At 39.8% G+C, this 14047-nt stretch overlaps 1 protein-coding gene across 1 annotated transcript in view; it reads left to right on the forward strand.

The window, feature by feature from the left end:
• NUF2 (NUF2, NDC80 kinetochore complex component) overlaps positions 1-12746 on the forward strand; it is a 13339-nt gene extending 593 nt beyond the window's left edge. Inside the window, exons 2-12 of the mRNA XM_009705093.1 lie at positions 957-1033; positions 1721-1782; positions 2721-2818; positions 3420-3493; positions 5424-5520; positions 6484-6546; positions 7325-7462; positions 8299-8439; positions 9242-9417; positions 11258-11393; positions 12426-12746. Coding sequence (XP_009703395.1) covers positions 957-1033; positions 1721-1782; positions 2721-2818; positions 3420-3493; positions 5424-5520; positions 6484-6546; positions 7325-7462; positions 8299-8439; positions 9242-9417; positions 11258-11393; positions 12426-12575 — 1212 coding nt within the window. The 3' untranslated portion in view covers positions 12576-12746. The remainder of the gene's footprint in view (positions 1-956; positions 1034-1720; positions 1783-2720; positions 2819-3419; positions 3494-5423; positions 5521-6483; positions 6547-7324; positions 7463-8298; positions 8440-9241; positions 9418-11257; positions 11394-12425) is intronic.
• The last annotated feature ends 1301 nt before the right edge of the window (positions 12747-14047 follow it).

Below are 14047 nucleotides of genomic sequence, written 5' to 3' on the forward strand. Positions count from 1 at the left end.
TTTTTTTTTTTTTTCATGGGAAGGAGACTCTCTTCACTACAGGAACTTCTCTGTGGAGCGCCCTCTCCTTCTGCGGTTATGTTGTGAATTCTTTTCTTTGAGATGTTGTGAGTGCCAGAAGTGTCTGTAAGGTCCAGGAAGGACTGGACAAGCTTATGAAGGGACACCATCTCTGGCCTTGAAAATACATACTGTCGGCTTGGGCATCTGCCTTTGGTCATAGCTGGAGGAGGGTCTTTGCTTAGATGTTAGACTGGTCTAGAAGGAAAGTAAATACTGTTTTTAATGTTTGACCATCTGAACTTCTCTGTTAACTAGAGAGGAAATTAAGGAGAAGGGCAGCTGAAGGTTAACTGATACCTTGTTGATTAACACTTAATTTATCTTCAGTCTCTGTTAGACAAGAACCGATTCCTGAAAGTAAGAATAAATAGTATTGTCTTGTGCCATTTTTGGATAAACTGAAAGGGAAGATCGTATGTGCACAAGATAACTCAGTCCTTCACAGGCAATGACACTAGCTGGGATACTGTATTATAAGGTTTAAAATATCAGAAAAAGGTGACAGTCTACCACTATCTTATCCTTCTGACTCCTTCATAAAGCAATCGAGTGTGTGAATTTCAGGGTCTTTAAAGAAAGAGCTTCTTGTTAGGTGTGTAATGCAGAGACTGTCCTTCTGTACCAGTTTTGAACAAATTGAAACAGAGGGTTTAGACTGAATTCCAGAGTTTGTAATGTTGCTGCTTTAGTTATTACTGTCTTTTTGAATTTTAACCAGCCAAAACTGACACTTAAAATAGTCTGCTGATTAACCTGATGGCATTCTTCAGCCTCTAACCTGTGTTCCCTGTGGATGGGGAGACCATCCTCAGTGTGTTTAACCTATTTGAATTATCTTATGTTGTAGAAACAAACCTGTGTATTTTTATTTAAGTACTCTCTTTACTCTTTAGATGCCGGTCAATGTTGACATAATGTATCCACAGATATTTGAAGGCTTTCTACCTGTTTGTAACTTGTATATTCACATGTAAGTAGAAGATGCTGCATCTGTTTGGTTCCTATTCCTTGTGAAGGTCCGATTTACTAGAATTGGGGCTTTATGCCTTTTTGCTGATGCTAGTTCCAATGCTTGTTAGCTCTGAGCAAAGTGAAATGTGCAGATGAACAGGGAACAGCAGTATTTAACAGAGTAAAATTCTCAGCAGGCAGCTATCTTGTCAAAATGAGTGTGTTAACTAAATAATCCAGCCTCACCAAGATGGAGCACAAATCTGTACTTTGAATGGCTAGAGGGTTGTCATTACACCTAGAAGAGGGATCTTAAGTACATGTTGTGTAAATTTGCTGTCTGAATTCTGTGTAGATATCTTTGTTGGAATGAGGTGAGTTGTTAGACTTTAAGCTTCATTTCGGTTGTAAGGGGACAATTGGCTAACAGTTAAGTGTAGGAGTTCCCTAATTCAGCTGAAAAGTTGTTCTACAGGCAAGTATTTTGTCTATAGAAAGCTGTGAGATGCTGTAGGAATACAAATTTTTAATGCTGATCTGTGTGTGAAGACGTACTGTGTTATTCTCCTGAGACTTACTGTTGTCTTGTGCTTGATGTACATATGCTCTGGGACGAGAGGACAAGATCTGTTTTGTAGTAAATGGATATAGCACAAAAATGAGTAATGGTCACTGCAGCTAAGGTTGTATTTTGTTTTCCTTGCAGGGAACGCTTACTTCCAGTGTGCCGGATTAATGATTTTCAAATTGCTGATGTTTTAAACCCAAGTAAGCAAGTGCACATTGTCATCCTTGTGTTTCCTGGAGTGGTGGGTGTCACTTGATATCCAGGTGCTTTTTCTCATTTGGCCTAAGCAGATGGATGTCTAGTATGGAGAACTGTCCTTGTCTTTCAGCTACTCTTCTGACCCTTGCTATGGCCCTTAGACAAGCTGGTTCTGATGAGCAGTTCTCCTCTTTATGCTTTATGTAGGCTAATTCAGCTAAATAACTGAGGGGGGTTTTGCATGCTACAAGTCTGTTGAACTGCTGATCTGGAAAGTGGACTGTGACATACTTGAAATAGTGTAAGGATAGGTGGTAGTGAAAATTATCCTGGCAACTCTGGGATGCTATAGGATTTCTTAGGCTGATGCCTATGTAGGAAGCGATTGAATTTTTGCTTCACCCTTTTTAATCACCGGCTGTGGTGATGCTGGTACAGTGCAAACAACTTAGAAAAGACCGTTCTGAAGAACTCTTTCACTTCTGGCTCTGTCTTGTCTGAGACATTCAAGACCTTTGTAATCATCTTTCACAAAGTTTGCTTGGAATGGAGCCAAAAAGTCCCTGCAGTTCAAAGTGCTGTCTTCAGTTAGCCTGATAGTTACAGGGAGGTTCTGTCTTCACAGTTGTAGCTGAAGCTTGACACTTTCTCCCGGACTTCTGTTTCAGTGGGAGGCCGTATGTTAATAGTCTTTCTCCTAAGTGCCGTTTTCATTTGTTAAATTGCATAGAATTGCTAAGACATTGTAAGTTCATAGCTTGGTGATGATTTTTGTGTAATCTGTGAAATCTTTGCAAGGTGAGCAGGGAGAGAACTAATTTGGATTCTGTTGTTTTGCAATTTCTGTCTCTTCTCCGAATTATGTTTTGCCCGGCTTTTTCTAAGCAATTGCAATGCATGTGGAAACCAGAAGAGTGATGGCTTGCAATTCCTATTTCAGAAACGAAGAGGACAGCTCGCTTCTTGAGTGGCATTCTCAACTTTGTAAATTTCAGAGAATTCCGACGTGAGGTCTACTTGGAGTTACAACTGAACTATGTAAGATTGGGTGCCATGTTACTCCAGATACCTACTTACGTATAATTAATGTTAACCCAGAACTGGGAGAATAAAGGTTGTGGGTTTTTAACTGCATGCTTACAGAACACACTGGAATCTTAAATGTAGCCAAGTGACACAGGAAGGTACCAGTTTAATATTATGTAAAACTTGTACAACCGTATTACGTGTGGTAAGCATGCACAGCTACTGTAAATGGTTTAAGAAAAACCTTTGCAAAACCTGTAAGGAAACATGTCAGTTTAGAAGGGTGGATGAGCTTGTCAATATTGTAAAGGTTTCTGTATGACCACGACCATAAGTTATTACTTAGGCTATTACTGAAATTTTTTTCCAGTACTTATTTGATGTTTTAGCCTGGTGAGCAAAGGTTTGACACTTCGCATCGTTTTGAGAAAAGATAGATGTAACAATCAGTGGGCTGAAGCTAGAATTGCAGGTGGCTTCCCTTCTGAATATCTAAGTAGTTCAGAGATGGAGCATTTCATGTGAAATACCAATGAGCAGGGCTCTAACAGAAGCCCAGAGAGAAACCATATTCCTCTAAAATAAAAAATATCTCTGAATATTTAATTTGCAGAAATTGGCTATGGAGAAACACCAACAACTGGAGACTGCAAATCGGGAGGCAGCAGTGAAGCTGGAGAAACTAAAGTGAGTATGAGGAGTAAGCACTACGAGCTTGACTTTCCTGTTCAGTGCACGTGATCTGGACAGGCTGGATCAATGGCCTGAGGCCAATTGTATGAGATTCAACAAGGCCAAGTGCTGAGTCCTGCACTTGGGTCATAACAACCCCATGCAATGCTACAGGCTTGGGGAAGAGTGACTGGAAAACTGTCCAGCAGAAAAGGACCTGGGGATATGGTTGACAGCCAGCTGAATGCCGTCGTTGTGGCCACGAAGCCAATAACATTCTGGCTTGTATCAGAAATAGCATGGCCAGCAGGACTGGGGCAGTGATTGTGCCCCTGTACTTGGCATGGGCGAGGGCGCACCTTGAGTACTGTGTTCAGTTTTGGGCCCCTCGCTACAAGAAAGGCTTTGAGGTGCTGGAGCATGACCAGAGAAGGGCAACGAAGGTGGGGAAGGGTCTAGAGGGCAAGTCCTATGAGGACTGGCTATTTAGCCTGGCAAAAGGAGGCCAAGGGGAGACCTTATTGCTCTGTACAGCTACCTGAAAGGAGGTTGTAGTAAAGATGAGTGTTGGTCTCTTCTCCCAAGTACCAAGGGATAGGACAAGAGGAAGTAGCCTTAAGTTGCACCAGGGGAGGCTTAGGTTGGGTATCAGAAAAATTTCTCCAACGAAAGGGTTGTCAAGCATTGGCACAGGCTGCATGGGGAAGTGGTTGAGTCACCACCCCTGGAGGTATTTGTGTAGATGTGGTGCTTAAGGACATGGTTTAGTAGTGGACTTGGCAGTGCTAGGTTAATGGTTGGACTCAACCTTAAGGGTCTTTTCCAACCTAAATAATTCTCTGATTCTATATGGGGTGCCTAAACAGAAACTGAGTAGTTAAGCTGTGTAATTTGATAGAATTGTTTGATGACGACTCTAGGAACTTTTAATTTAAGCGGACTTGACTTCTACTTTGGCCCTTGTCTGACTTTGTGGCCAGTTAGCATCCCTGGGAAAGAAGCCAGAAACTCTAGAGATGTTGCTGTTGGGTTGCGCTCAGGGTTACAGAAGTAGCTTTACTGGCATTAGCCTAGAAGAGTTGTTGGCGGAAAATAAAAATGTGATTTTTGGGAGTATACGGTTGCTTTGAGAGGATACTGTATTCTGTATGTTGGGGACTCTGGTGAAACTTTTTGCTGTTACAGGTAGTTTTTAGTGATATGTTTTTATCTCTTCAATAGATGTGGGAAACCCATCTTCAACCTAATAGATGGATAAAGTTGTCTTCCTTAGCTATTTGATGTGTTTGCCCCATTCTCCATTTCAGGCCATTTAGTCCTACTGCGTGTGTCTTTGCACCATTAAGTTTTGTTTTCGTGTTTGCCCCATTCTCCATTTCAGGCCGTTTAGTCCTACTGTGTGTGTCTTTGCACCATTAAGTTTTGTTTTCACTTGTGGATAATTGGATGAAGAGATGGTTAGTTTCCAAGATGGCTTTCAAAACAAAAAAAGAGTTGTATGTTGGGTTTTTTGTTTGTTTGGTTGGTTTTTTTCTCTGATAGCTGCTCTTGGTATGTGCCAGACAGGAGGTTCACTAGCTAGCTGTAGGTCTACCGTAATACGAGCTGTTTCTATGGCAGGTAATGTTAGGCAAATTGCATAAATGAAAATCGCCACAAAAATTGATTGAAGTGTTGCTCTTTTGTGCTTTGCTTAACATGATCTTTAAACTTAGTCCTCTGTTGTGCTTGTACCACTTCTTGCCAAAATAGCTCTTTAGGTTATGTTTCAACTACAAAAATCTTACAAGCAAAGGAAAATAAGATGTATTAATTTGGGACTGTCTTGCTGTGGTTACTAAAGTTACTGGTTGTAAATTCTTTGGAGAGAGTGATTGATCTGATCTGCTATGCTCTGACTTGACTATAATGATGCTGAAACTGTCCAGTATCTTTTTTTCCTTAGCACTGTTCCTGTTGAACATCAAGCAGAGGTCAAGCAACTGACAGATAACATTCGAGAACTGGAGCAACTACTAAGGCAAGACTATCGTCGGAAACAAGTATGATCTTGTTATACATTTCTCTGAAATGTTGCTATGGCTTCTGATCATGGGTGTTTCTTATTTCTGTTGATTTTTGTTCCCTTCCCCCTACTTCTGAAAAGGATAAAGGGGACTTTTCCGATTTAAAACAAAGGTCATTGCAACACAATGTCTTGTCTGACCCCTAACACTGACTCTTCATTTCACTGTAAGGAATGTGAAACATACCTGAATTCAGACTTAGGGAGTACAAAAGTGTATTCAGCTCTTTCTTTTTGAAATGTATTACTGCAATGACTTGGGAAATACCTGTGTTATCGTTCAAAAGCGGGATGTGTATGTTTCCCTTTGTTTTCCATCTGAATTTGAAGAATGGGAACTGGAGGTGAGCCATGGCAGGAAACAAGGCCTAAGAAGGGTCACCCAAGGGAATGCCTGGCAAAAAGAGTAGGGTTGATTGCAGGAATAACTTTCCAGCAATGACAACTTGCCTCTAAGGTCTCATAGGTAACTTTTTTAGCTGCTTCGAGGAGACGGGGGGTGGGAAATCAATCTGTGATTGTTTTTTTTTTTGTTATGTTAAGTCATGTCTCTACTATTAATATTATTAACCATGTGCTTGATTTCCATATTATTGGAGAACTTGTATTAACTTAGTTTTTTTTCTCAAGAACAGTGCCTCTGGTGAAGAAGGTTTTGTGTGTATAACGCTGCCAGGGTCAGTAAGAATAGAGGTAGTCCGTCTCTTATCCCTGTTCCTAGTTACCTACCACTGGCTGCATCCCTAGTGCTCCCAGTGGCTTTTGCGACAGTGTTCTCCTTCCCTGTCTTTTAAAACTTACAGACTGCAATTTTGTCTGCTAGTTGTGGTGCTCCAAAGAAACCATAAATGGGATTTCTCTTGTGAACAGATCTGATAGAAGCGTAAAGGAGGTAGCACTTGTGGAGATGCTTGTTTAAAGCTTGTTACTCTTTTTTTAGACAGCTTTGCAAGAAGTGATTTCGCAAAAGAAGTCAGATATTGCGGAGAGTACCCGAAAACTGGTAAGTACACCTCTGTGTAGGTGTAGGCTGTAGCTTGCATCTCAAATCAACTAATAGATCATCTCTCTTTCTAGGATCAAATTATTCTTGGAGCTAGGTAATGTTCAGGTGGTGATTATTACTTTTTTAAAGAACTGTTTTGGTTTCATTTTTTTCCCCTTCATGGAAGCTTTACTGCAGTAGCTTCTTTTGTTGTTAACTTTAAATATGCATCTCTGCAGTGTAAAGCTCTGTCTGTGTTCAGGAAGCTGATCTGTTAAAGGGCAAGAAATCTGGACTTCTGAGATGCTATAGGCTTACCTTAAGCGTACAGAATGGCTAATGAGGCAGCCATTGACCTGGTGGAGATAAAACAGGAGGTTTTTGAGAGGTTGCACAGGAAGCTTGTTGCTCTTTTATCAGGTTGATACAGCTGGCTCTGAAAGCCTGCAATGACTGCCTCGGTTGCCCTAGGTGAGGGGTTCTGAAGGAGAGACCTACTAGTAATATGTATAACTGGCAGGCTTTTTGTGGAGTACTAGTTAAATGCTGTTCTTATGACTTAATATTGCACCCCTGTAAGCATGTTCAGGGAGCAAAATGGACTGTTAACTGCTTTGATTGGAAATGTTAATGCTGTTTAGAGGAATTTATTTCCAAAACAAACTTTCTAATGAGGAATGACTTAAAACAGAGAAAGGAACCTGTCTACTTGTAAGATCCTGGCAAACTATACTTCACAATTCCTCTTTGTTCACCTAATTGCTAATATTGAAAGTGTGTTTGTCTTGTTAACTAGAATGAGCTCAAAGTGACAATGGCTACTTTGAAAGAAGAACAAGAGCAACTGAAATCGAAAATTGTGGAGAGTCCAGAGGAACTGAAAAATTACAAAGAATTGATGAAAGAGACTGTTAGGAAACTGAAGAAATCCAAGGTAAGGTTTTCCTCTGTCTACACAAGGAGGTGTTCTATTAGAAAAAGGGCACGTTTTACTGAACTGTCATCGTCTAGAACTGCTTCTTGAATGACTTATGCTTCTAGTCAAAAATCAACAGAACAATGGTTAGTCTGAAATGAAATCACAGCTTCAGAGAAAACGGAAGGTTGGTTGTGGGGGTGGCTTTTTATTTTTCTTGAATCTATACTATACCTGTCTGGCTGTTTGCTCTCAAGAGATGACAATATTTTGGCAGCTCATGCAACTCCTTGGATTTAGAACACATGCTTCTGTTATCATTCACTGTTTCTGGAATTGATGGCTGTCTCCACTAGTATGCTGAACACTGAGCTCCCTTCCTAGCTTTTGGTTTTTTTTTAATAGTAATGTCCAGCCTTTAAATGTTTGTAGTTCATTATTGCTTATACATCAGTGAAGCTTGCATAACTTTGTCTCCCTGGATATTTTTGTTCCAAAGGAGTAAATTTTATTGCTGTAATTCCAGACATCTGTTTTTAGGATGCTTTACGTAACTGCTGTTTTACCAGTACAGAATTTCTTCACTGTACAGCTTTATTCTGTCCTGAAAGCTCTTGTAACAAGCTGTTAGTTCAGTGTAAAAACACTTGCATGTCATTTTTTCTGTGCTTTCCAAATAAATGCTTTTTTTTTTTACAAACTGAAGATCTTGTTTCAGTAACTACTAAATATTAATTCTAGTGTGTGTGTTAAACAATGAGGGAATGGATACAAAAGTCAATATGCATTAATACTGTACTAAATAACTGCTGAACTCCAAAGCTGTTTATTAATAAGTCTTTTTCTCTTTAAAGCAAGAAGTTATTGAGAAATATGAAGGTTATAGAGACCTAGTTGAAGTTCTGCCGTCATGCCAACTGGAGGTGCAGTTATATCAAAAGAAGATGGAAAGACAGGGAGCAAATGTGGAGAGGCTGGCCAGTGTATTATCAGAGGTTTGTATTATCCAAATTATATCTGGTTAGGGAGAACTTAATGTCTAAGCAAGGTAGATGATCATCAGTAAATGTCTGTATGTTGAAAGTTCCCGTCTCTTCTGTCCTGTTCCTCAAAAAGAAAGAATTTGAATAACTTCAAAATCTCGTTCTTAAAAACATCAGTAAAACATAGCTGCTGCTTTGCTGCATGCCACTAGCTAATGCACTATTGACCACTTTTAATAGTCAAAGCTTTTATTGCAATAGAAACCTGACCTGAAATAGTTTGAACTGTCTTGGGGTTGTTGGTAGGAAACGACAAAAGGAGAGAAGTGAGATCCAGTTTCTTCTGCCTAGAGAGCAGAAATGAGGAGCAAAAAATTACTACTTCAGGAAGACTCATGTCTTAAGTGCCTTTAACTTTATTAATATTGCTAAGCCAGCCTTTCCCTGATGAAATGTTTGTTACAATACAGTACCTTGTTATTTGCTGCTCGCTTTTGAGAGAATGCAATTGTTAGGAGCATTTGAAAAATGGTATTCAGTTTTTCGGGTATTTGTATAGCATGCGTTCAAGTTATCCTTGGCTAAGAGCTGTAGCAGAACTCATAGTAACTTCTGAAAATAAGTGATGGGATCTTGTCCATTTGGATATATTTAAAATCGGATAAAGACTAGGCAACTGGGGTTTAACTGGGAGAATTAGTTAGCAATCAGATCTTCAGAAAGCAGGAAGCTAGTTCTAATCGTAGTAAACGAACAGCGTATGCTGTTTTGATTATTTTTCCCTGATTTAATTTGTTTCAATTATGTACTCTAGGTCAGAAATCTGGAAGACCAGCTTGAGAGTGCTCAGATAGAGCTGAAAAAGGGGAAGACAGATGAAATGTCCTTAAAGAGGCTGGTCACTGCAAAACATGAGAAGCTGTCTACAGCTGAAATAAGGATAAAAAAGAAGCGTGAAGATGTTGAGCAATATAAGCACACTGTATTTGAGTATGGATGAGTTGACATTTCTACCTGATGCTACTATACGTCTTTTTTACGTGCTACCAAAGTTTCCGTCTGGTACAAACATGTAGCTTAGCAGTAAGAAGAAAATGAGCGATGTGGGATAGCTTTGTATGAAGACCAGTAATGCTGCAGGCAGGGACTTGGGGTCTCAAATCAATAATTGCAATGTGACTTGACAGCAATTCTTTTATTGGAGCGCTAATTTAATTTATAATGCTTATTCTTGATTCTTTTATCTTCTTAAAGAGAATGTCACATTGGGATAATTTTCCAACTTATCAGACTTCAACAAAGCCCCATTTGCCTTTCATGAATTTTTCATAATTTCCCTTGCCACTTTTGCTCATTATCAAAGATGTTCAAGACCCATGGGGAAATGGGGCTCGTATCTCAGAGGAGTATTATCCTGACATGATGCTTCTAAAACAAAAGGAAAAGTGTCATTTGATCAAAGCCTCTTAGCCCATCTTCCTTCCTACCATATGCTAAAGGCAAGTTGCAAGGCAGTGTTTACAGCACAGCAGTCACTTCTGCAGCAGCAAACTGCAGCGTTGTAAGGTCGTGGCTTCACTGTGAGATTACAAGTTCTGAACTCTTATAGAGAAAGCTTATTACATAACTTCTTTTTTTGTACATGGATAGGGAAGGGAATATGGAAAATTCTTGGCTGGGTAGATTAACTATAATGGAAGAGAGCTTTTTCCACATAGCTGAGAGTCAACGTAGATTTCGTCACACTGATAAGGTTTGTGTGGTGTGTAGATCGGCAGCAAGATTCCCAGGTTTCTTTTGCTCCTCTTTTAGTGTATTGTACCAGGTGAAGGAGATTAATTAAAAGCTACTTTTCCTTCCAAATAAAGAATGAAAATAATATTATCTAATGCTTCTTTATGTTAAAAGTTGCTGCTGATTTATCTGTTTTAATGTGTCAGATATTTCCCTTGAGTGATAAAATTAGATTCTTTGATAAGCAAGAGGGGAAGGGAGGTAACCTTGATTTGAAAACAGGAATTTTTTGCTAGCGAATAAGTGAATGTGTCCTGACTGTTCCCTTGAGGCAGCAAGAGGTACGTAGGCTTTTGCTAAGTATGAGTTATTTCAGCCATTGTTTAGAGAAAGAAGCTGCTACAGTTCCAACTGTAATTATTGTACAAATGTTTAGTATAAACTGGTAGGTGTTTTTTGCACTTGAAGTCAGAGTAGATCTCCTGTTCCAACGCTAATCCTTTACTACATGGCAGCTCACAGCTGGAACTATCTGAATTTAGCTGCAAGCTGGTGAAGTATTATTTGGTCTTTGATTGGGATGCAGTGAAATGATGGACTGGAAGTTACAGATAACATATGTAGATGTATGAGATTAGAGCTCTAATTTGATGAGAGAGGATCTGGGGCTAAGGAAAATGTGTGACTTTCAATTACGCTGAAACATCAAGTGTGGCTATATTGCTTTTAACCTGGTCCAGTGGCTGGCCTTTAGGCAGGGCTCTCAGTTGACACCTGTACTGCATTACTCAAAGGCAGGAAGATGCAGTGTCCGGCTCTCTGGGTTGGTTCCACTGGAGTCACTTGAGTTGCCTTGACTGACAGCAACTGAGGATCTTCAACGTACTCCTCTAACTCCACTTTGAGTTTCACTTCTACCTAAATTGTTCTAGTTTAAGAACTGGTCAAATTTCCAAGCAAGTAAATTCTATACAGCATTGCTACTAGAAGCTGCTAGTTTCATGCTCATAAAATGGAAGCTTTGCTTGTGCTGGGGTGAAGTTTAATCTAGAGTTAGTCAAATGGTGCAATACTAACTTTTTTCTCCCACCTTTAGATATTGTAATAGAGTTCAGGAGAAGAGGGGTGCTGTATATGATAAAGTGACGGCCATTCACAAGGAAATCCAGCAGACAAAGTTCAAAATTCAGCAGCTGAATGAGAATGCTGAAAAAGAAGAAATGAAAGCCAAGGTGAGCTTTTTTTTCCTTAAATAAATCCTGTTTGGCATTCTTAAAACTGATTTTTAACTTGGGCTGTAGATAAAGGAACACTTACTGGCCCTAGATACAAGTAGGCCACGCAGGTGGTGGTTTGGGTGGATAAGTGGGAGGGAGAGATCTTCTTGCATGTGGTTCCACTGGGTTCTTAGGGCTTGTTCTCATCTCTGCAGGCTGTAGAGATGGCCCACAGGAGACGTGGACTTTGCAGACCTGAGAGAAAAGACTAGGATGGTGGTATTGCCCAGTATTTTGGGAGGTGACATTAAACTTGTCTTCCCACCTGTGCCTGTAGCAGACACTATGCTAGTTCTGTGATGTCTGTTTTTATATCATGGTACTTCTAGCTCTAAGCAGTTGGATTTTTTTTTTTCCTTTTTGTGTTTGGCTCCTGGGACCTGACCTGTGAGGATTTACATTTGTATTGTAGTGATGGGCAGTACTATAATCCTTTCAACAGTCTCCCTCAAATACAGGACCAATTGCCATGTCAGCAACACTTTCTTCTAAGGGTTTCAGGATGATGATTGTCCAGCTCTGCTTTGGAAAGAGCCAGAAATCCTGATGGATTGGGAGTAGGGAATCACAGTCTGCCTGTAGCATCTCATTGTATCTGTTCATTATTGAAGTGCTGTCCATGCTGGGAGGACAATGGTAGCAGTCACAGTGGCAGAGACCTTGGTGACACAGGTTAACGTGGAATGGGGCAGTAGTAGTGTGAATACTGGGCTAATGCTGGTGGTTTGACCATCTTAGTATTGTGACCACTACAGTTATAACGGAATCATAAAATTAGGATTTTACTTGTGGCTGCTCTTATTCTTCTGATGTTTTGTAACTTCTCTGTGTTCTGTGAATGCTGGTTCTTAAGCCAGGGACAATGTACCTTTGACATCCCTTGAGACCACCAGACCACTCTCACTTAAATCATTATAAAGCATAAATGTTAACTTTGCTGATGGGTTGATTTTTATTTCCCCCCCCCTCTTTATCTCTTCTTTCTAGGAAATATTCCTAAATCTGAAGGCTGGACTGGAGAAGCGTCACGACTCTCTCATTAAGACAGCAAAGAGTTATGCAGCCTCAAGAGAAGATAAAATTGCTGAACTGAAGAAGGGGCTGTTTAGAGTTCAGACTCCTGGAAGTAGTTCTTAGACCTGTCTTCACTTGTATTCCACTTTCGTTATGTTTATACTCATATCTGAACTCAAGAGCTTGTGCTTTGCATGGGATGGATAATATTCTAGGCAAAACCCAGCCTTCTCAAAAACCATGTCAGAACACACAGCTTTCTAGGCAGATCCTGATGTCGTGAGCTTGCTAATGTGGATAAGAAAACACTTGGTTTAGCCTGTTTGTATTGTTTCAGTTAGTATTTGATTTTAGTGGTAATAATGCAAGCCTTGCTAAGTTGCTTGACACTTAAGAGTCTTGCTTTTTGTAGAAACTGTTCTGCAGACTTTGGTCTGGGAAGACCTGGCGCTTTGGTCTGGCCTGAATGGACACAGTGTTCAAGTCAGTAATAGGTGATATTCCACTACCATTATTCAATTAAGCTTAAATCCTGATGGAGCGGTAGCATCCATGTAAATGCCAACTTACTCTCATCATGAATAATTGTGACTGTAAATGCTCAAGAGCATCATTTTAGTTTACAGTACCTCTAAATGCTTGAACTCATTGTTTCTGTCCTGTGGGGTATTGAACCCTCATCTGCGTTTATTAGAAAGTCTGTGTTTGGGTGCTTAGTCTGATTTAAAAAAAAATTACATAGATGAGTATTTTGTACCTTAACTTGTGATGGCACTCAGTTTGCCACAGTATTTTTAATTATTTCAAAAAATAAAATGTTAATTTTTAAAATAGTCGATATAAGGATATTTAACCCTATTTCTCTTACGTCTTTTCCCTCCTCACTCTCCCAACTGACTTGACATAACATTCCAATTCAAAAATTTTGGTTTGTATATTTGTAGGGATGTGTGCTACTAAAATTTTTTTATAATGAAGGGAGGAGGATCGAAGCCTGTATAGATAATATCTTCCTGGTTTAGTTTAATTCTTCAGCTTCTCTTATTAGCTAGAGGTGGTAGCAAGTCAGTTAGGAACAGCAGGTGATTATTGCTTATAAAGCTCTTACTGAGGCATCAGGCCCTTCTAATGTTTTGCTTTGACTTTTTTTTCTTAACATTGTAGCATGTGAGACTTTTCAGTGAAAGTCCGTGTTAATCTGCAAATCTTAACCTAATACAAAGCTTCTTGTATAGTTTTCCCGTTTCCACCAAATGTAGCCTGTGTGATAGGGGGGCGTGTGTAGCACAGCTTTGTATTTTTAGGTGAGCCTACTCTTCATCCCAACAGTCCTGCAATGTTGTGCAGCAGCATCTGGTGTAGAGACTAGCAAAAGTCTTAACTGCTAAGGTAGATGATTTTTCCAAGAGCTAAAGATGTTAAGTACATGCAAGGCACAGAAAAGTTCTTTATGGATTCCATACACTAGGCTGCACATGGAATAATTTGTGGTGTTTTGGGAGTTGTGCTTTGAAAGTGACTTTTTTAATGAATCTCCTTTTGTGCTGTGTGTTAAAGCATGTTCATGTGCAGGTGTGCTCCACTCCCTTTGCTGT

The sequence above is a fragment of the Cariama cristata genome, unplaced genomic scaffold (assembly GCF_000690535.1).
Source record: "Cariama cristata isolate BGI_N322 unplaced genomic scaffold, ASM69053v1 scaffold5870, whole genome shotgun sequence".
In the NCBI taxonomy this organism is placed as follows: Eukaryota; Metazoa; Chordata; class Aves; order Cariamiformes; family Cariamidae; genus Cariama; species Cariama cristata.